The sequence below is a fragment of the Liolophura sinensis genome, chromosome 8, assembly GCF_032854445.1.
Source record: "Liolophura sinensis isolate JHLJ2023 chromosome 8, CUHK_Ljap_v2, whole genome shotgun sequence".
Classification (NCBI taxonomy): Eukaryota; Metazoa; Mollusca; class Polyplacophora; order Chitonida; family Chitonidae; genus Liolophura; species Liolophura sinensis.
In genome coordinates, this window is record NC_088302.1 from 40,457,701 (window position 1) to 40,481,552 (window position 23,852).

The 23,852-nt window shown below is 38.7% G+C and overlaps 1 protein-coding gene across 1 annotated transcript; it reads right to left on the reverse strand.

Moving 5' to 3' along the window:
- Positions 1-1,716: 1,716 nt before the first annotated feature.
- LOC135473896 (protein Jade-1-like) lies at positions 1,717-23,548 on the reverse strand. The gene is made up of 17 exons (XM_064753830.1): positions 23,508-23,548; positions 19,723-19,852; positions 18,163-18,234; positions 17,457-17,551; positions 16,493-16,650; positions 15,756-15,794; positions 15,170-15,330; positions 14,044-14,102; positions 13,659-13,748; positions 12,477-12,539; positions 11,993-12,111; positions 10,986-11,091; positions 10,013-10,186; positions 8,080-8,210; positions 6,827-6,947; positions 5,690-5,815; positions 1,717-4,551 (listed from the first exon to the last, which is right to left on the reverse strand). Exons 2-17 carry the CDS (start codon positions 19,769-19,771, stop codon positions 2,821-2,823), a joined length of 3,294 nt encoding a protein of 1,097 aa, XP_064609900.1. The 5' UTR covers positions 19,772-19,852; positions 23,508-23,548; the 3' UTR covers positions 1,717-2,820.
- Positions 23,549-23,852: the final 304 nt, after the last annotated feature.

Consider the following 23,852-nt stretch of genomic DNA (forward strand, 5'->3'; position numbering starts at 1 on the left):
CTCGAAACGACCGTTCATGGTCCGATTGATATACCAATGTTGTGCATGATGTTTAGATTTACGTTATGTATATATGCTACTCTGTGAAGTTGTGAAGGAGTCTGTCGACAACACTGAATCTCTCGTCTGGCTGTTTTTCTTTTAAACTAAACCGACAACGTCGGACCGTGGACAATGCCGGACGTTGGACAACCAACTGGTTATGTCACTCCATGTAGAATGTCGTGGACGTTGATTGGTCACTAATCTCTTTGATGACCAATTCACCTAATTGGTAGCGTCCTCAGAGGTATCGGGTTCCTTGAAGCTGTACCACTTTCAACGGTGAACGCTTGTCACAGACCATCGACATACATGTAAAACAAATTCTAATACCGCTGAAGTAACTGACACTTTGTCATATTTGTAATACACAATGAACTGAGCAATCAAGTTTGTACTCAACAATCGCATGAAACAGCGGACGTCCTATCACACCATGTGGACGTGGGATTAGCCGAACTAACGACTGCGTGGACTTGGAAAGGCCGTCACGACAGGCTTTACAGTAAACTGGCGAAAAGCGATACACTGTTGCAGTTACTCCATCCGTTCAACACAAACGAGATAAATAAATCTCATGCACTGCATGATGTTACCTTTTTTTACCCACCTATTTAACTAACAAAGTAGGGCAAAATATCCACAGAAAACGGGCAATCAGTTACAACTTTCTTCATAAACGTGGATGCAAGTTATATCCTTTTTAGCTGCATGTGGCTAAATATCTCCACACATCGGGCGTCCTAGTGGTCGGTCAAATCTTTGAAATCCCAGTTTTAAACATGGGACCGGCGTGCAAGGCGTCACGAAACACAATACGCTTCTGAACCTTGCGGTTCACAGGTGTTTTGGCAGTTAAGTTCAGCATTAACTGAAGTCTGGAATAACGTCCCATTAATTTTGTGTAAGGCCAAGGCTGAATTTAACATTCAAGACAAGCTTAACTATTAATACACTTTTGAACAACCGGTCCTAGTATATATAATGTAACATGCATCGAGCTAGCCTGACGTACCTGACCGGATCCAGTAAGTCATGTTGGAAGTGATCAGGACTATGCTCACTATCGAATTGTTTTGCTTTGGGTTTAACACTAACTTGAACCAACATTTCGGTTACATTACGACTGCAGCAGACAAGAGTTTATGTCGACATATTCATATAGTGTTGTCCAGCAAGACTTATGTTGAAGACATCGCACATGACACTTCACCTAGTCACTGTTCCTTTTACACAGGGCGAGGCAGAACCAAGGTTACCGATGTCAAAGCCGGGAATGTTTCACTCTTCTCGGGATTGAACCCCGGGTCAACAGAATTCTAAAGACAGATGCAGCTATGGCTACAATGAATCCAGTCTTAAAAATTTACGGGATATATTTGTCTGTCAGTCAGTTGTGGATTTGCTTCAAATGACAATTCAACACATGACAAGAACGTTTCTTCGTTTCCCACCGCATGAGAACCAAACACCTACCATAGCAGCACTATGACAACCAGGTGTCATATCCTTGACTCAATACTGGAATGGCGTTATCCAAGGCCACAGTTTTTAACATATAATGTGACTACTCTTTTCATTTCTGACATTGGGGCTTGCTCTTCCCTACACATATCCAATGCAAGTGAAATCAAAGGTGCTGCGAATAAACACACACAACACAATACTTGGTTTTCCTGACGTTTTACTGGTGTTTATTGACAATTTGTACATCAATTTGGTGCTGATCTGCCTTTTTTCCATATATACAATATGACAGCTCACTTCTCACAAAGCCGTGAAGGAAACTGCGATTTATTCTTCACTGTATAATTGACAGGATTTGTACATCTATTTAGTAAACAGTGGATCATATATAAATATTTCCAGCATCAATGGTACTCAAGAGCAGAAAGTAACAAACCAGTCAGAATACAGATTTAACAAAATAAGGTGCAAAAGCACTGGCCCTGCATGGTTCAGAGCTAAACCTCTTTTCAGACAATTACGGACAGATGTAATTGCAACCTGCACCATGATCAACTCCAAGAAACGTATAAATAAAAGAGCTTTAACATTTTAAGTATGCTCAATGAAAATGATAACACTGTTAACAAATGGGTAAAATAGATATCGTGCTAAAACCATAGGATGAATAAGTTCATTCAATGATACAATGTCCTGAATGAATCACAAAGGATCACTTTGTTGCAGATTTGCCTGAGAAAATGTTTGCTCTTTAGGGAGGACTAAAATGAGAACAAAATAAGCTGTGAAGACCGGTAGCTCTGAGCGCCATGGATCGTTCGCGTGTAGCAGGACAGGTATCATGTTAAAAATTTTGATATATGTCAACAGTGACCGGCATGCAGAATACACCCATATACAGATGTAAAATTGAGATAAAATAATGAAAGCCTCAAATTAAGTTCTTGCAACGTCTGCAATAACTTAATATGTATTTGAACAGGCATAACAGGCATTCCCATAAATAAGCGGCAAATCTGGTTTTATAGGAATGACATGGTATGACACTGGATTACATACATGTTTTATCGCACTAGTTCTGGGTGAAAACCAGAAGAACTCTTTATCAATTTTTTAACACATCGGCAGACTTATGAATGAATGAATGAATGAAATTTGCTCTTAAAATTGTAAACTTATGGAATTAGATGTATGTCCATCCCACTGAAAATCTTACGGTAAAGTCAACCTAAATGAAACAAGGAAATGAGAAGACATTTCATTAGAGAGTGCTGGTAAATGGCATTTTCAGGGGGGCTCCCCAAGTCTAAACTAACCCGTCCCAGAGGACCACAACTGGAGACTATCCCCAGCCCGTGATCGGCCTGTTAATACCTCCTCCATGTTCTCGTGGCCATGACTTCGCGTCAGTCTGCGATTAATAGAATCTGACTTCTCCGGAGTGCTCTCCCTGCTTCGTGTGATGATTTGATCACGTTCCATGGTTTTGTCCATGTCTGATTCTATTTTTCGGCGAATATTACTCCGTGTTTCCAGAACGCCTGGCGTCAGGGGACTAGACACAGTAGTAGAGTCATGTGGGTCAGCAGGGCTCTGACTCGGCGTACGATTCGACTTCTTTGGTATTCTGTAGCCACTCAGACTGCCCCGGGGCGAGGTGTTAGTCCCATACCAGTCTTTGTTCTCCACACCACTACGCCCGTATGTGGGCGAGATCTCATTCAGCACCTTGCTCGTGTTAGAAACCTTCGTCGGAGTAAGCGCTTGAGAAAATGACATTGGTCTTTTGGCCGACCCCATATTACTGCGTGTCAGTTTTGAATCGTACACGGAATCGTGCCGTCTTGGGGATTTCCCCTGCAAACCATTCATGTACAACTTTGGGCCTGCCGACTTTAGAAGCCTCTCCTGGACTTCTTCTCGTATTTTCTCATCCACCACAAGCTGAGATTTCTCAAGGACATCTTTTAATTCTTTCTTAATATTTTCACTAGTGGGCGATACTGGTACTATATGTTTCTCAACACTCTGTCTGTGCGTTACAGGGGTCTTATCCTTAGGCTGTCTTAATTCACTATTCAAGTTTTCAGGTTTATTTTCTGTAGATTCTGGAGATGCAGAGGACTGGCGAGTCTTCCGAACATTTCTATACACCTTGTTGCGATGTCCTAACAAGGAGTTCTGATGAACATGAGATTTGACTCTCCTTTTTGGTGAAGAGTCTCTAGAGTTTGAGTAAGAAGGATCCTCTTGTTTTATAAAAGTTTTGTCCGACTCTGAACTTGGGCTGATTTTGTCTGAACGTAGAGCAGCCCTGGTCACAGGAGAAGCCTTGTGGTTGGTCATGGACGAGAAAACTGAGCCTGCATCATTACCACGGGGGAGTTTCTCAGTTTGTTCTGAGCTTGCTAACAACTCCATATCCTCCTCCACAATTTCTGTTTTCACACTGGGATTAACATCAGGCTGGTCTGCGATATGAAGTTTCCGCCTATGCCTATATGGCCGGGACAGTCTTCCATTCAGCAGCAGTTTCCGCCTACCAGTGTCACGAGGCCGGCTTGTTTCACTTTCTGAGCCAGAGTTACTGGCCGTGTCCTCACTGCTGGCTACACTTCCCTGCTGACTGGCTGCATCCTCGCTTCCCAGCAGGCTGCCATCCTGGCTTCCCGTGTCAGAAAATGCTGCATGCATGTCCCGCAGCTTAGGGCTTAATATCCGTCTCCGGGAAGACTTTCTCACCTCTGGCTCTGAGGTGGCACTACAGGAGCTGAGGGGCGTGCCTTCGCGACTGAAGCTCCAGACAGGTGTAGGATGACTAGTGGAGGGTGCCTCATCTGCTGAGGAGGACTGGGGCTGTGGGCGGGGCTTCCCGTACACACTACGGTCATGGTACAACCTTTTCACTTTGTTTACCTCTCTGGCTGAGATGTTCCCCTGTGTCAAGGTTTTCACCTGGGCCAGGAAGACATTCTCCCTCAGTTTGAAATATGAACGCTTCATCTTTTCCCGCTTGCTCACCATGTAACACAAATTGCGCACCTGAAATGAGATAAATCCAAGTTATTCAGTAATTTATGCATAATCTTTACCAAATCTTAGGTAAAGATAGCACTGGCTTGTTGTAAGCCTCAATGCTGCAGATCGCTCACAAAACTTGGGTATGCTGGAAATGTTTATTGCTTAATACTGAAATGATTTATTTGTTTATCTAACTGGTGTTTTATGCTGTACTCAAGAATATTTCACTTATTTGCTGGCGGCCAGCATTATCGTGGGAGGAAACAGGAATATTTAAATAAGTTTTACACAACACCTTCATTATTATTATTTGATAATAATGAGTCAGGAATAGAATAAGTCCCTCGGACTTTATTTCCACCATTTACGAGATATGTCTTTATACATATATTTCAATATGGTGAATAAACATTCAACTCAATTCATTTCACCTATGCTTCATGTAAGATTACTTGACAGGCCAATAAAGAGATGTCAACTATTTTTTGACATCAGGTTGGAAAATATTCTGCCAGAGGCTGCCAATGATGATTCAAGAATAAAGTTTGTTTGAGTGAAGGAAGAAATAAAGGATATAGATTTCTTAAAGATTTAATAATTATTTAACTGGTGTCTTGCATTCTACTGAAGAACAATCAACTTACAAGATGGTGATTAAGACCAAGGGAGGTAATTAGGAACAAGTAAGGTGGAAACCAGAGAAAACCCGAAGAGGAGCAAATGAGATTGGATTATTATTGCTATTAACCTTTATATTAACCTTATTCATCAAAACCTGGAACTTCTGTGGCTGAGGTGGTCAGCGTGACATTCATTCTGCCAGCAACCTGTGGATGGCTGTGGGCTTCCCCTAGGATCTGCCTGGTTCCTCTCATCATAATGCTGGCCACCGTATTATAAGTGAAATATTCTTGATAAACATAAAACACCAATCAAATAAAAAAATTGATCAAAACTTTTCCCCCGCTGTTAAAACGCGATGGGTTTGCTGATAAAAAAAGAAAGAAGAATGACTGGTAAGCTGTGAAGCATATGCATTTTATAAAATGTATGATCAAGAGGAACACTTTCCCTAATCATGCCGTCCTCTCATTGTGCATTGTGGAAGGAACTACAACGAATACACTGAGTGGAGACAGGTGCGTTCAATTGTTCTCACCCTCTCTAAATCCTGGCGCAGATGAACAAACATCTTCATACGAGCCACAAGACTGTCTTCCTGTTGTTTTTCCAGTATTTCTGCCTCTTCAGTCTTTGGAGTCAGCAATGGTCTGTCAAACAAACTCTGAAAACAGGAAGAAATGTTTGTATGTATAATAATGTATGTATGCATGCATGCATGCTTGGTGTTATACCTCATACTGAACAAATTTTCAGTCTCCTGACAAGAAGCCATTAGGTGACAGTACTTATATACTGTGTCTACTAGTGGCAGTTGAGTCAATGCAGCCAAAGTGCTGCCATCAACCGAAGTATCATGCTGAAGACAGTCAATCAGTCCTGTTTCCTTGTTGTAACCTCCCTGTGCCGACCACCAAGAGAGGCAGCAACAAGTACCATTTTTAAAGCCATTGGTATGACCAGAACTGGGTTTGATCCTGGGTGTCCTGACTTCAAGCAGACACTTTAACCATCATGACCATTAGGCCATGGTCAAAATGCTGTTGACATGGATTTAATAATTTAATTTGTGTTTTTGTGGCGTACACCAGCATTTTAGTTTAATATACAATAGCTGCCAGCATTAGGGTGCCTTCTATTCAATACAGAATGGTAGTAGGAGAGGGGATATATGTATGTCCAGTATTGTACATTAGGGTTACACAGCCCTGTTCTACAAACTCATACAAAAAAAACAACATATTTTCCACTGCACTCAAACACACAATTCCTGCAGTTCAGGTATGTAAGCTTACCTGGATTTTCAAAAGTGATGCTGAAATACACTACATGCACTTGTAGTTTAGAATCACATTTAACTCTCAGTTCCTAAAAACAATGACATGCTTGCATTTTGCATGGAGCCGCCAACCTTCTAGCTGTTCACCATGAGAAATAGTCAAGACTTTTGATTTCTGCTCATACAGATCACGTGATGTCAGGTAAGAAGGCTTGTTTGATCACGGCTTCTCATCTTGCCTTGGCACGATCAACCTCTTGTCATAATTACTCTGCGCGCGGCGACAACACCTCTATTCCATCAGCTCAATATCACGTAAGACGGTTCTGTGAGACACGTGGTAGATTTGCAAGAATTTGGATATTTGCGAACTTCTTAAATTTTGTTTAAACCTACCTTTCTCTTCAATTTCCAGAAAGTAAATATGATATCAATGACATCCAGAGGCAGGTTAAGAGCGTCAGCCACCCTTTTCAGGTCAATGAGTGTGTAGAACTGGTCTTCTAATTGTTTCAACCTAAAACATACATTTGTTAAGAATCACAACAGCATGCTAGCACATAATTTTCTACTACGCAAATGAGCTGTAAAACTGCATGCAGTTCACATCAAGAATTAGTCAACTTTTGGTTTTACAATATGACATTTTCACAAGTATTCAAGGTGTGTGAGGGTATGCAGGTTGATGACGGGCCACCAGGGGAGCGGCTGGCCTTTGAAGGATATGAAACTGATCCAAATTAGGACACCTGACTGAGGTTAAGGGCTGGTCATCAAAATTATGGGTGACCCTTACAGACAAATGAGCCAGAACAACCACCTTAAAATGTACCAAAAAAGATTATTCTGAATAACTTTGCGCTTTACAAGTCGAAGATCAGGAAACCACCAACAAATACCTCAACACACAGAAGGAATTTGATAATACATGTTATTCATGAGTTAAGACTAAGTTCAGAGGCATATTAGAAAAAATGCAAAGTATCAACCTCAGTCTGAACCACAGTACCGTAAGTTCTGCACGAGGATGAGAGTTATCTAAGAGACAGGTGAGACATATTTCAGCTTTCAACAACCACAGTAAACCTGATAAGCTGGTATGTCAAACAGGCATGAAGCCCCATCAAATCATAATGTGTTCACATCTGTTAATATTGGGATGTTAGTGATCTTTGGTAAAGTTACAAATCTGCACTTCCCTAGTACTCTTCCCTCCAGGAGCTATTTAAGTGTAAAGTGGTCACTGCCTCTATTCCACAAAACTTTGTGCGTCTTTCTTCACCAAACTTTTGGGAGGTCATAAAGTCTCACTGGTACTGCTATGAGGCGCAATATAACTCCAGAGAAACTGGTTAATGAAGTTTTGTGAAAACCTTGGTATAGATGGGAAATTAAAATCTTATTAAAAACAAGTGCAAATTTGCAAAACTTACAATATCCAATATTAAAATGGCTGTAAATATGGCCATTTTATAAAGCACAAATTTCAAGATTTGACTGACCAACAAACAGAACAACCTAACACATAGGGCTGCTTTAACAGTAACAGACAAAAATATGATGTTCTCTGCCATGGTGGTTAATATAATTCATTTTCAGTCTTCCTGCACTAATCACCCCCCACAGAAACAGGCATTGGATGTTATTACCTGTCCTTTCGTAAACCTTCCCTCTCCTCCTTAGTAAGATCTTTCCTGGGGGACCCCTCCTTGCAGGGTGAATCCAAGTCTGAGTCGGACATGGTTCGGTCTCGTCCTTTTGTATGCTTAGGGCAAAATGCCTGAGGAAATAACCAAAAACATGTTCAACTCACTAAGAAATTTCAAGCCCATGCCAAATATATTTCTCTTGCAGGAATTTTTAGTGGCTTTGAAGATGCATTTCCCATCTTCCAGAAAGTGTAAAAAAAAACCTCAATCCAGTCTGCTGAGAACGGTAAGAGTTGGACAACTTAAGAAAATATTTATGTTTTATATTGTATGAATTCTTATTCAGTCACAGCTACTTATATATTTACACATAAGGCAGTGTACAGAAGCGGAATATTAACAGCAAACCATACTTATTCAGTCACAGCTACTTATATATTTACACATAAGGCAGTGTACAGAAGCTGAATATTAACAGCAAACCATACTTATTCAGTCACAGCTACTTATATATTTACACATAAGGCAGTGTACAGAAGCTGAATATTAACAGCAAACCATACTTATTCAGTCACAGCTACTTATATATTTACACATGAGGCAGTGTACAGAAGCTGAATATTAACAGCAAACCATACTTATTCAGTCACAGCTACTTATATATTTACACATAAGGCAGTGTACAGAAGCTGAATATTAACAGCAAACCATACTTATTCAGTCACAGCTACTTATATATTTACACATAAGGCAGTGTATAGAAGCTGAATATTAACAGCAAACCATACTTATTCAGTCACAGCTACTTATATATTTACACATAAGGCAGTGTACAGAAGCTGAATATTAACAGCAAACCATACTTATTCAGTCACAGCTACTTATATATTTACACATAAGGCAGTGTACAGAAGCTGAATATTAACAGCAAACCATACTTATTCAGTCACAGCTACTTATATATTTACACATAAGGCAGTGTACAGAAGCTGAATATTAACAGCAAACCATACTTATTCAGTCACAGCTACTTATATATTTACACATAAGGCAGTGTACAGAAGCTGAATATTAACAGCAAACCATACTTATTCAGTCACAGCTACTTATATATTTACACATAAGGCAGTGTACAGAAGCTGAATATTAACAGCAAACCATACATATTCAGTCACAGCTACTTATATATTTACACATAAGGCAGTGTACAGAAGCTGAATATTAACAGCAAACCATACTTATTCAGTCACAGCTACTTATATATTTACACATAAGGCAGTGTACAGAAGCTGAATATTAACAGCAAACCATACTTATTCAGTCACAGCTACTTATATATTTACACATAAGGCAGTGTACAGAAGCTGAATATTAACAGCAAACCATACTTATTCAGTCACAGCTACTTATATATTTACACATAAGGCAGTGTACAGAAGCTGAATATTAACAGCAAACCATACTTATTCAGTCACAGCTACTTATATATTTACACATAAGGCAGTGTACAGAAGCTGAATATTAACAGCAAACCATACTTATTCAGTCACAGCTACTTATATATTTACACATAAGGCAGTGTACAGAAGCGGAATATTAAGAACAAACCATACACAGACTGGGATTTTAAAAAATCAAAAAAAAAAAAAAAACAGAATAAAAATTAAAGTGAAATCTGATCTTAATGTTTTAGATGAATTTCCAGTTTTTCAAGGCTTTCTGATCACATAAATATATCTTTAACAAGAACACTTTGCTGGAACAGTTCACATTTCCCACAAATTAGATGATTTTTCACTTTTGTTCCTACTTTCATAGCCTCCTCTGACATAGAAAAACGGTTCATTCTACCTGTAAGACAAAAAATTTAAATTAGTGCGGCACGGAGGAACCCAAAATGCGCACTGAAAGATCATATTGCTGATACCATTACCTTCAACTTGACTCCATCCTCCTCATCAGAGTCATCTAATATAGTTTTCATGTCTAGATTATTGGCAATACCACAGGTGACATGGAAGGCGGTCTTACAGGTCTTGACAGAGCATTGTATGCAGGCACCGGTTCTCTCTTTACACAGACAGCATACCAGGGCCCAGCGACTTACCTGTCATACATAACACAGTCAATCAACAAGTTGTAGTCGTAGAGTTTTAAAATGCATACCAGTTATCCTGCGATACTGAACAATTTCACTCTCAACAGTAGCACTTTAGAAAACAGATATTTAGAATCTGAATGAAAAAAGGCCCAAGCAAGTTGCATTATTAAATAAGAAACAGTAACTTTTCGGTGCTAAATAAACACACACCTACTGAATAAAAAGAATTTACTGTGTTCACAAATTACATATTTTAACCAACTGCTCACTCTGGTTGTAAATATCTGCCTTACACTGGTTTCACAACATCTCACATTTTCTTGTGTTACCTGACATCTGCCAAACCACAAGGCTTCAATACTGTAAGAAAGGTGATTCTGACTGGCTAACACGATTAACAATATAAACTTGCCCAGTCCATAGACATTTTCATATTAAAGAAGCTCAAGTAAGAAGATCAATGTGTCAATAATTCAACTCACTAAGTTTGAACCACTGCAGAAGTTGTATTTTTGTTGAAATTCCTTACCAGGAAGGGTAGACTCAAATAAAACTTTAATAATGGTGTTTGTGAGATCTTTGTAACAGCCTCAAGGGTAATATACTGGTATTTGCGAGATCTTTAAAAAACATTAATGGTATTTGTGATCTTTTTAACAGCCTGAGGAATAACTTACTGGTATTTGTGAGATCTTTGTAATAGTCTTGAGCATAACTTACTGGTATTTGAGAGATCTTGCAACAGTCTTGAGCATAACTTAATGGTATTTGTGAGATCTTTGTTACAGCCTTGAGCATAACTTACTGGTATTTGTGAGATCTTTGTAATAGGTTCCATCTTTTCTACACAACCAATACTGACTTCAGGAATCCACAGGGCACAGCTTACATGAGACCACTTTGTTCCACTCCTAAAATATAGCAAAACACACATACTATAAATCTTCAACCTTCTCAACCACTAAAGCACTTTTTCTCAGCACACAATTATTAGCAAAATGATGCTACCATAATTTGTTAGTGTCACTACAGATACTAGTTTCATAAAATTTCACAAATTAGTTCTCTACATCACACAGCTCTCTCAGAATGTCTCAAAATATTGGTTGCAGAGACAGTCGAAAAGGCTGAAGAATTAGGGAAAGTGAAAAACATGCAAATGTTTCACATTGGGTTGTTTGTTCTACACAAGGCTAAAGTGAGATTTGCATGTTATGGGATAGACTTGTCTGTTCACTTCAGTCAGTTTTAGTATTCTGAAGAAAATTCACCATGAGAAAGAAGATTTCACAATATATGAGCTGAATCTTGAAGTTGGGGTTAAAACAAAATTCCAGATTAGTGAAATGAAAATTTTGCAAACCTTGAGCAAAAGTCAATTAGATTGTATATTCTCAGCTAATTACGTGGTGAATGAGGGGAGTGAAGTGGGATTAAATCTGCTAACAAGATGACTCCTGGATCAACCGATTTCCTATCATTTATTTATTTATTTAATTGGTGTTTTACACCGTACTCACTTATATGATGGCAGCCATCATTATGGTGAGAGGAAACCCACGACCATCTGCAGGTTGCTGCAGACCTTTCCATGTATGACCGGAGAGCAAGTCAGCATGAGATGGACTTGAACTCACAGCGAAATTTCCTATCACTAAATTCATGGCTCTTAGCCGTGATCACAGCCTGCTTTGGAAAGGGTCTTCTGACAATAGAATAACAATGACTCATCAGCCTTTAGTCACCATTTGTAAAAATGTAATGTTTCCTGTTCTTGAATGACAGATGGGAAAAAAAAAAGGAATGACTTACTTTGTAGATTTCATGGCTCCTCCACTTTTGGGACAGAGGATACAAGTAGGTTTGATTCCCAAAGCACACGTCCGACATAACCAACTACCTTCTGGTATAGTCTGAATACCATAACATGCCTGATACAAAAAAACAACAACAAAAAAACAAAGATTTACAGAACAAGTGAATGCAACAATCACTTCTGTACACATCTTAGTTCTATACTTCTTCTGTAGGCAGAGGACAAAAAACCACGTTGTTAGTTAGTATATAATGAAAACTTTATTTCATTACATTTTTTTTTCCTTTTTTTGGGGGGTACTTTGAGTGCACTATATTTCACAATGACCTGGCGATACCTTCTCAGCAAAAGACAATGTATGGCATAAGTCTGTTTCCTCCAGGCTTTAAAACCATCAAAAGTGCCACACAAATATCACATGTAAACTACACTAACAGCAACAAACAAAACATCTGATAAACTGAGTGGTATTGTTCTTACCTGATGCACACATATATCACAGCCATCACAAAACACCATCTCATTGTTCTCTTCACTCTCAGGCTGTAAGTAATAAATAACACATCGCAACTATGGCATTACTTTCATTATAATGTGATAAAACAGGGTTTGTAGGTTGGCTTTCTTCTCTTCTAGGTTATTACATTTTCTTTTCAAGAAGTTCTTTCATCTTGCAGGAACGTTTGATTAAAAAAATAATGATAACCAAATGGATCTAGTCAAGTAGTAAGCCTTGTATAGCCCCGAGCGGGTGAAACTGAGGCACAAGAGCCACTTAAGAGGTAAGCTGACAAGATTTTTTACAAGTTTCATCACCATTAATCCATTTGACTAATTCCTGAAACATTTCCAAACTAGAACAGAACACCAACTTAAGGACAATGGCCATGGTACATGACTTCTTGTAAGGATTTACAAGCATCTAAGAGTCTCACCATTTTGTGTGTGCTTTTGCAAAGGGAAGTAAGAGCTATTTACAAAAACTCAAGTGATTATCTCCCCTTATCTGACATGACAAACGAATGAAATATTTAGGTCCGATTAGGTAGCGCAAAACCGAAGATCATAGCAGTACCCAATGTAGCCCCAAAAGACTCCAACTCCTTCTCTTATGCTGGCCTAGAGTCGTTGGAGTCTCAATGCTTACAATGTTAATTTTGTACTCAACGAAGGTCGAGGCCGATTCGCTTTGTGATCGAAAAAACCTTGCGCAAATAAAATACACCTAGAGACCTGCTTTTGCACCCACCGCACTGCCACCGTATGTCCCTACTTGATTTAGAATAGATTTATTATAGCCATGAAGGCTTCCACGGTATACTCTCCTCAGCGAATGTCGCCATCTTCCCACTGCTCCATTATGAAGCAGGACATGCACGTAGCTATCAACATGGCAGCAGTGGACGAGGAGGGTATACCATGGAAGCCTTCATGGTTGTAATAAATCTATTCTAAATCAAGCAGGGACATATGGTGGTGGTGCGGTGGGTGGGGAAAGCACGTCTTTAGGTTGGTGTATTTTATTTCCTTGAGACTTGCTCAATAACAAAGAGAATCGACCTGGACCATCCCTGAGTACGAAATTAACATTGTAAGCTTCGAGATTTCCAAACATTCAATCATTCTTCAGTCCACCCCCATCAAACCGTTCCCTATACTTACAGATCTACAAACATCACATATGACATCTTCATCATACTCTATCCCCAAGCCTTCTTCTGTCTTAATGGTTTTCTCCATCTTTTCATGGCACTGAAACAAAGACAAATCAACTGGTTGTTTTCAATGCATTTTCCAGACATAAACCTCATCACTGTATCTGTTATCTGAATATGGACTTTCACTGTTGTTGCACAGGCGTCAAATACATGAACATCTGAATAATAAAACAATACTGTGAGTGCAGTTACTGGCAAAGGTCAGTAGCATTCCAATTACATGTCTGAGTGATAGTTACATCTTCACATTTAGTACGATCATCAGTGACTGTCCGAAGGCACTGTGGGTCAATACTGGGCATTACCACCTGACTTTTCGTAACATTTACCTGTTTCTCTAACTCTTCCATGATTCGCTCCATGGTCCACTCATAAATAGCAACCTCACCTGAAATACCACAGAAAAAAGTTTACTATTAAAAAACAAGGCTCCTATGCACAGCGGCAGAAGGCAGCAGAAAGCTTGCAGAAAATCCACACATTTTGTGGATGTTGGCATCTAGCAAATGCTTAATCATAGCACTGTAACCTCTGTAACCTCCCACCTGTGAGGATTGCCAAAAAGCCTAATCTGATCAATCATCAAATCAACAGGAGCATGTGTACCCTACACAGTTCTCACTGTCTCTGCCCTGACATAAACATTTAAATTAAATTTAAACCTGATACATGAAATATAAAATAACTGGACACCTAAATATCGCCACACTTTCCCAGACTCTGTAGGGCTGTGATTACATATACTATCACAGCCCTGTCTTCTTCCATAAGTTTACCTTGAACACCTCTGTACTTCCTGTGCTGGCCTCAATACATTAATGTTGTCTGCCAAATAATATGTGTGTACTCGTAGCTGCCTCAGCTATCAATTTCAGATAGGTGTTCCTGTGTGTCATCACTAATAAACCATACAAACATGAAACTGCATAACTGCGAATCCTAGCCGCCATATTTGAATGCATGCTCCTAACAGACCATTCAAGGAAGATAACTACTAACAATTGGCATATTTTGTACATTTTGTCCAATCTTTTGTTTAATCATTTGAGAAATCTTTTCAGTGATTCAGTGTTGAGTATGGGTTCCCTCTAGGTCATTACTGGTGAGAATGATGCTAAACATTTAGCTCATGTGTGTCACAAGGCCAAACCAGTAGTGACAGTGACAACTATTTCCCATCGCTGTGGGGGAGTATGCATTCATTATGCAGTTTCATGCTTGTACTAGTGATGGCACATGGGGATACCTACCTGGAACTGAAATCACTACTGAGTACAGACAAACATTATTTAACGGATAGCATTAAGGTATTGAGACCAGCACGGAAAGTACAGGTGTTCAAGGTAAGCTTATGAAACAAGACAGGGCTGTGATAGTATACAAAATCACAGCCCTACAGAGCTATATTTCAGCATACTTTGTAGTGGTGAACTTTATAGCGAGATAGCTGCTCACCTGTCTCTTCTCTGGCTTCATTCACCATCTTCAGCCAGCAGGCATCAAAGTCATCGAGGTCATATCTGACCACCTGCTCAGCTAGTTGCTGCATACCGGTTAGCTCATGTAATCCTTGCTTGTACGTTTCATCTTGAGTTGCATGAAGAAATTTACGTGGCCTGTCAATGAGTTTGAGTGATATAAGTGATTTTGGCAAAAATCACTGAAAGAATTTTACTAGTACTGCAAACATATCCACATAATTCCAAGGCTTACTTCAAATATAACACGTTCAAAAAGTTACAGAAGTTAAAATACAAAATTACTTTATTATGGCTTCTTATGGGAGAGGAAAAGTTAAAACTCCTTTAACCCATTTTTATTCTGACATATAATGCAATGTTCCTGATTTGCAAATTCAAGTGGCGCTTTAGGGTAGTTTCTATTATTTGTAACACCTGTCCTAAGTTACCACAGAAATTTTTACCTATCAGGATACATTATATTGTATCCTGTATTTTAGACAACCAAAATTTAAAACAGCCAAACATATGTATTACAATTAAATAAGTTCATATAGACACTATCAACAGATTTTACTCACATTTTGAAATCTCCAACCTTTGGTCTCTCACTGACAACTCTGAAAGAAAGAAAGAAAAAAAAAATAATAAACAAAGAACAAAAATTGAGGTCAACAACGTTGAAAGTCAACATTCTGAATTAAAGCCATAATTCCAACAAAATGTTGTGTTTTCTTACTCTTCCTGCTCTAAAATGCCAACTTAAACCATAATGTTTGCAATGCTGTTTAGTTAAACAAATGACACGGCTAGAGCCAGGATTTAGGCCAACAGGAAAGCAATATAATATAGACAATTCTTAATGAGCTAATTTAACAGACAACAAATTTAACTTAAGGGCTACAACATAAAATGCTAGGCCGCCAACAGTACTATAGAACAGCCTGGCCTGTACTTCATAACATAATGTCACCATAAGTTCAACAGTTCTTTTGAACGAAATTTCTTTACCCTTCTTCTTCATGCAGGCCAATACATACTCCTTACAGCCCATGCCTCTCTCTCTACCTTTTGCTTTACATCCAGCCACAAAAAGCAAACAGCAGGCAACATCAGAAAACACAAAAAATCTGTCTCAACCTCTGTCTCCAATAATACTTTATACACATGCATTCTCTTTATCAAGATTTATCTATTTACCTATGTACAACATGATTCTAACCAAATCTAACGAGTATAAGGCCAATAAATCCATGTTTAATGGCAAGGGAGGTAATCAGGTCAAAACTCTGGTCTACATTTTGTAATGAGATCTTACTTGATGTTAGCATCATGTATAAGAGCTGGGTTGACTGGCACCTGCACTCCCTTCTCCCAGTCTTGCCTCCAGGGGTCTTGAATCAGCAGGTACTCCTCTGGCTGGAGCTGTTCTGAGTCAGCCAGCTTCATGGCACTGATCAGGTCCTTTCGGAACAGCTGAAACCACAATAGCATAGTGTACACTAAAATAGTTTTCAACAAATATTACCTTTAATATGAAGATACCTACAAATCCCTATCACTTGTAATAACTAGGGTAAAGAAATATAAAAAAAAAATCTTCCGTAAAGCTCATGTTTTGACCGGTCAATTTACTCACAACAAAGAATTCTTTACATTACAAATGCGCAATTTAGGCAAATGGGTCCAAGATTTGTCTCTGAACTGGAGAGTGAAGATCCAAAGATTGGGTAATACTGCCATGTAGGCATTTTGGCTTGTTGACACACTATAAATTTCTGCACTGCTAGTTTGAACCTAGTCAAAGTGTATGAGAATTTTGTCTCTTGGATAGAACAGAAAACTTTTTTGACATTGTTACTTCCTACCCTGCTGGAAGTTACCAAGGTAACACAGTGGTATGACTTCACTTCCAGTGAATCACAGTTCAAGCTGCACGTGGTGGTATGCCATTATACCACGTGAAAGTTAGAGCATATATATTTTTGAGGTTGAAGTTGACAGATTTACTACATAAATAGTAAGGAAAATCAATGCGGTTGTATAACCTTTAAGGACACCCTCACCAAGGTCTCATAATCAGAACCAAACCATGTACCTGTGGAAGATGACTACCTTGGTCCACTACACCATTTCATTGAACTAAGTACGAAAAAAATTAATTTTGTTGTAGAGTTTTATAAGTCATAGTCCACTTCCATGGGAATGAAAATGTATCAGAAAGTTCACACCACATGTTTCATACCTGGATCAAGACAACATATGATGTGAGCCATACTTACCTCTGCTGGTTTGTTCTGTTGAGTGTATGCTGGTGTCCTCATCCCATTGTGTCTGTAACATACATCCTTGGACAGCTTACTAGGACCAGTCATACCTAGACAGCAAAGGAAAGCACATGTACAAAGGATAAAAATGATGTAATCATTTTACACAACACCAAATAGGATACTCAATGACATATTGTTTCTATACAAGAACTGCAATAAAATCAGAGAAAAAAAAAATTTGAAGTGGAAAACATCTTATCCAGAAAAAGTTATCTCCCTGTAGCATATGCAAACAATGCCTCCACATGCAGATATCTGCTCTGATACCACATTGAAAATGCCATACTTCCTTAATATTTGATGCATGATGATCAACTCATAATACATATGACTAGAATAAATTGAGTGGAGAGCAGGATGTTGTGAAATGTGTCCATCAGACAGGTTAAACTTTGTTACTTGCTGTGAAAAATCTTAGTACTATTTTTGGAGGTATATTTTGAGGGTATTATTCTGTACACACTGATAAAATTGTCTGAATCACAATAAGATACCCACCTGGGGTTTAAATTCAATACAAGCGATATACAAGTAATCAGACTTTAAAAAAAGTGTAATACTTTTTCTGAAAATCAAAACAGGCAAAAGGTTAAGGTACAGGCTTATTCTTCACAACTACAGCTTAAACTAGAGAGGACATACAAGGGAGACTACTCACATCTGCTGTCCTCATCATCATCATGTTCATCACTGCTTACTCGTCTCTTCTTGGACCTGCCTTTTCCAGACTCTGTCAATACAGGAAATACAGTCATGCATACCAATGAATAGCAATAGAATCCCATGCTATTTACTTGAAACTGGTGTACAAGGGAGAAGTTAAGCCTGGTATTAACTTTAGTCTGGACTAAAGTGACATTGTTTTTGTATTAGGCAAAGACTGGTATTAAGATTTAGGCCTGTCTTACCGTTTATTACGCTTCTGAACAACTGGCCCCAGGATCATAAAGCTTTTAAAGACTTCTGCCAGATTTGGTCTTGACTCATGGAATTATTTTCTGTGCTTAGGTTTGATTTGCTTATTTGTTTGATGTTTTACGCCCAACTCGAGAGTATTTCATTTATACGAGGAGGGCAAGCATTGTGGTGGGAAGAAACCAGGAAGATCCCGAAACCATCTGTGCGTTAACTTAGATTTGAATCTGATCGAAAATTTTCATCAGTGTAATGAAAGTCTAAAATATCTCTATTAAAATAAAAAAAATTCAACTAAACCACCTAAAGTTTCACACGTGCGTTACTGTCGTTTACTTTCACACGGTCTGAGTTGGTCACAAGATGACAGAAGGGAGTGATTAGCTCCACACCCATTTCATTACCCTGCATGTCGCTTTGCAGGTCTAGCTGCTTATCCTCCCAATGTGGGGTCAAGTCACTGACAGCGAGGTGTGCAGGTCTACTGACTAGTAAGCCTACATGTAAATCTCTAAATATAACCATGTATGAAATTGACGGAAGTAGACAAAGACAGGGGATGTCCAAACACTGTCTCAAAGCATGACCACAACAAACAAGGAATGCACATGCATCCTGTAAGTCACTGCAGACGAACCGATTATTCGGGTTAGGCCTATGTTAAAGTCACCTCACACCGTTATCTGGTAAACAGTTGTCGACTGAGAGCTCTTACTATGCAATGAATATGTCTGCAAATGTATTTCAGCTAAATACAAATTTAGAATTATCTGTCATCAGCTTTCCACGTTCATGTAATTCCAGTTTAGTCAGTATGTCAGTCTAGACGCACATTTTCTTTTGTTACAATCAGAACTCTCCTCCTAATGCAAAAGAGTTACCTTTCCCGCGTTTTGAAATCGGGAACCAGTCATTTACCGTAACTCACAATTTAGTGTCATAACTGTAAACAGTTTGCACGATGACACAAAATTTTATCAACAGGTTTCATTTCAAAGGTTGCCCAAATTAAAAGTCCTTTTTCTGACCCTTAACCATTCTGTAAACGTTTCCTATTTTATACTGGACCAACACTCTAACCAACGAACCCATGTAATGATCACTGTTTCATTTACCTGTATCACACTTCATTCACCTGGAACCTAGAAGTGTACGGTACACAAGTCAATGTCAGCCATCATATCTTTATTTCCAGAGATTAGCTGCCTATTATTTACGAAGAACATTACACAGCTACAAACAGCTTTTCACACCCACTTTACTATCACAAATGATAATGACAACTTCAAGTTACATGACTTACCAGGGCTGTCCTCCTGGACTGGGCCTCTCTTACTTTTGGCTGCAGACATGGCCAGACTTTAGTGTCAAACTGTCATGATGGGGAGAGTAGTCACAAGCATTGTATCCATTGACAAAAGACAACAGGGCACCTACAGCCAAAACAAAGACACCACTGTAAACATGTTTGTATTAACTCTGTATTCATGCTTAAAATCCAATTATTTTGTTTATGTAGTATCAGTTTAAGAAATGTTAGTATAGTTTCTTTCCCAGGGTGGAATTCTTGCATACATGTAGCTCTTCAACAGTTGGGCTGACTGCTGAGACCCAATAAAGCCTTGTCTTAAAAATCCTTTTTACACTCTCTTATGAAGACTGGAAAGCTTAATTATTCCCATACAGATTAAAACATGTCACAAACTAAATTCAAAAACCATTACAATTCGTGAATTCTGTAATAAATTTCATAAAGTGTTAAAAAGAATCAACCCTTTTGTTTTCTTCTTTGCTTTTTGGGGCATATGATCTATTATCACTTTCAGAGCTATTTCAGGCTATAGGCTACCTTCATAACCCTGGATCACATGAATGCCATGCTCAGGCAAGGCTCGAAGTACAATATGCACGCCTGCAAGCATAATGTAGGTAGTGCACCCGACTTTCACAGCTGACGTGAACGTTTTTTTTTTTTGCTGCATTCCACATTTTGAGGTGGAATGCAGCAAATAATCACTGATCAATAGTCAGAATGCACGTAGAAACCAACATGTAAATATTACCCTAGTCATTACAACTTCCGTAATTTAGCAAGAAATTGTTGATTCGATGCCGACAGTACAACTCATTACATAAAAAGTGTGAGGGAAAGCTCATGTGTGTACAGCAACAACAACAGCAACATCACGTTGATGGTGAAAGCCAAACGAATGCACAAACCAATACTCCGTCAAAATTAAATGGTAGCAAGACCACTGACATTACAGTACTCTGTCCCACAAATTCGTCTTGGAAGTTGTTGGTTTCTAGATTGTCTCTGATGTCTTTGGAGTGAATTTAATGATCAAAAATATTATAAACTGGACATCAACTTGTTTGAGGAAAGAATGAAGAGTCAAGAATGAAAATTTGATGAAAAGTGATATTTTTGTTCCATTTCATGGTCTCAAGTAAATGTAGCCTATCATCCTTGACATATTTACACATTTATATGAACCCTTGATACATTCACACATAAAATTAAATGATAAAAACAGCAACAGCGTTCAGAGAAAATTGATCCAGTAAGCCACACCCTAAGTTGAACTGGGCTCCAAACGCCCTGAAAATCAAGGGGCCAGTAGGGCCACTTGACATGGAAACCAATGGTCCCTTCCCCGAAATAGAAAAAAAGCACCACGTGAATAAGATTAAACATCGTAGGTTGTTCTGACAGGGTATTGTAGGGTATTATTATCTATTCTCAAAGAATTATATGTAGACATGAATGGTTACTAATGATATTAAAAAAGTCATTAAGAAGTTCAGGTACTAGAGAACTGTAGACAGGAATTCAGCTGTGAACTTTTAATATTGGGTAAATCAAGATGTTTGGGGGACCAACGATCCTTGCATAGACCCTATCTATAAATATAAAATATAATCCATCCTTAGACCAAAGCTTTCAGGTACAGAAGACTAAGCACCTAGCATGTAATACCATGTCACAATAAAAATGTTTAGTTCCATAGATGTGATTCATAGATAAAATCAAATTTACAAGCAAAATTTTAAAGTTATCTAGATTCCCGCCACTTCTAGAGTTTCATCGCTATTTAATATTAATAGCCACAAAAACATGTCTTCGCCCACCCCTTTTCATAGCTCCGTGTTGTAATCTTCCCATTAGTTTTGGATACCTTTCGGTTTAATTGTTGTCTGTAGCCAGTCAGAACCCCTATCACTGCATCTTTCAAACGACCATTGTGTTGTTGAACCACAGGCGCCTACCCTTGTAGCATGTATCCTAGCGATAATATGTACGTCATAGTTGTTAAAAAACAAGGCAAGCAATGAAAACCCTGGGCAAATGAACAATCAACAGATTTCACTTGTTACACAGTCAAATCGTCTCACAAACCTTTGTCTTCTAATAAAGAGATTGTTTCAAATTGTTCCAACCATGAAATGAACTTCATTCAATAAATTCTGGACTTATTATTGATGAAAACATACCTTGCCTTCTGATTATGGTACAAAGTGTAACAGTTGCGACGAGTGAGCATGTGCTGCTCAACATTTTCGGTGATGTGGCCTGCTTTGGAGTAGTAATATGGGAACGCCTTTCAGCTGTAACTCATTCTCCCCCACATGTGGAACGTCACGTTTCACATGACTACGTGAAGATTGATGACGTCATTTGTTCAAAGCTCAAACTGCGCGTGTGTGATTTCTTCTTGTTTGTTACACTTGATTGTGTAGTCCGTGTAAATCTAGTAAATTTTAAATACATAAGTTATTCTTCTGCAAAATTTTATTTACATCTGTCTCATGTTAACACCTTCAGGTTGTGTGTTCATATTTTATTATTTGGTTTTAACCCGAACTTAAAGAGAATTTGAAGATTAACTATTGGTGGTACAGACTCGTTCAGCACCTTCATGTTTGTACATTACTGCCACAACAGGGAACACATCACATAACAAGGGGAGGCGACTGTGGTTGAAAACAGGTTACATTTCCGACAATTTGTTAGCAGCTCACTCATTGGTCCATAGCAGAGACACAGCCAATGGGATGGTATGTATCATAGTGACATTCTCTGGAAGTCAGCATGTGTTTGTATCTACCTTTCTTTCACGTTTAGCAGCATGCTGAAGATTGATCAAACTTAGAACAAATGGACTCCCACTCTGTTCACCCATCACACCCTAACTCATTTGAGTTTATAAATGTTTAAAGCCTAATTTTTCCTCACTTGATGTCAAAAATGACACTTTAGCAACATGGCTAGGCTCTTGGATAACCAAACAACTTGAGCTTGAAGCTACAACCTGTCCTCTTCGCAGGTCTGAGCCCCTGAGTGGAGCCATGTCCTAACATCAGATTGATCAGAAATAACCATTCTCAGAAGAAATGGGCAGATTTCGTTTATTCTCAGAAGAAAAGCCAGTATGTATCATGGCCCCAGTGCAACTTAGTAAGCCAATATTGATGCCCAGTACCCATGTGACTACATGTCAATAAGATTCGTCGCAACATCCAGCTTAAGAAAAAATCATGATGCTTGCTATGCTTTAAATTCAAATGGAGGAATTGGCTACACTACAATGGGTGTTACCGGGGAAAACATCAAACCATATCTACATTTTTGCTTCTTTTTTTCTCTACCAACGTTGTTGTTGTTACATATGGCCATTCAAACGGTAAACATTAAATGGCGTACATCGCTTCAAGCATTTTTTACTAGTTCATTTGAAAGGCATGTTCCAAAATATAAAGTTAAACGTTTGGCAGACGGAAATCTAACGCATAAAAAAAAAACCTGACAAATTTGGCCTCAAGAATGATAATGATACGCCATCTATATGAGCGCCAAAAATGGAATCGTCCATCTGTGGCCCTGACATCTTGTAACATGGGGGAAATAAGACGGCGAGAATGTTTGATCCCTAATTACATATTCAGCCGTTTGAAAAGCACATTTACTCTCTGATCTCCACCAAGACACCAGTGTTGTTACATAGCCCAGACATTCAACAAAATCGCTACACATCAAATTATCCCAAAATAGCATCATAACTGCGTAAATAAAGCATCTTTCGTTACCTATCATTTGGCGCCATGTCGGACAGAAATTTTCACTGGTTCTGTGTCACGTGTTTCGAACGGGAATTCCCGTTACTTTACTTTAAGAGCTATCCCATTATTCTGACGGCAATGTGTGACAGTTTCGTATTAAGGGGGAATCACTCTTGTATCCATATCACCAGTCGGACCCCAGAGATTTTCTTTATACTTTTCCTATAGTAAATTTGTCACCGTCTGGTTAGAACATAGATAATCTCCGAACTTTCGCTTAATACTGTGCCATACCAACACCTGCAGATTGCATTTTTTCTACAAGATATAAATAGTTCAACCTATTTGTTTTTTGAATAATTAAAGAACATA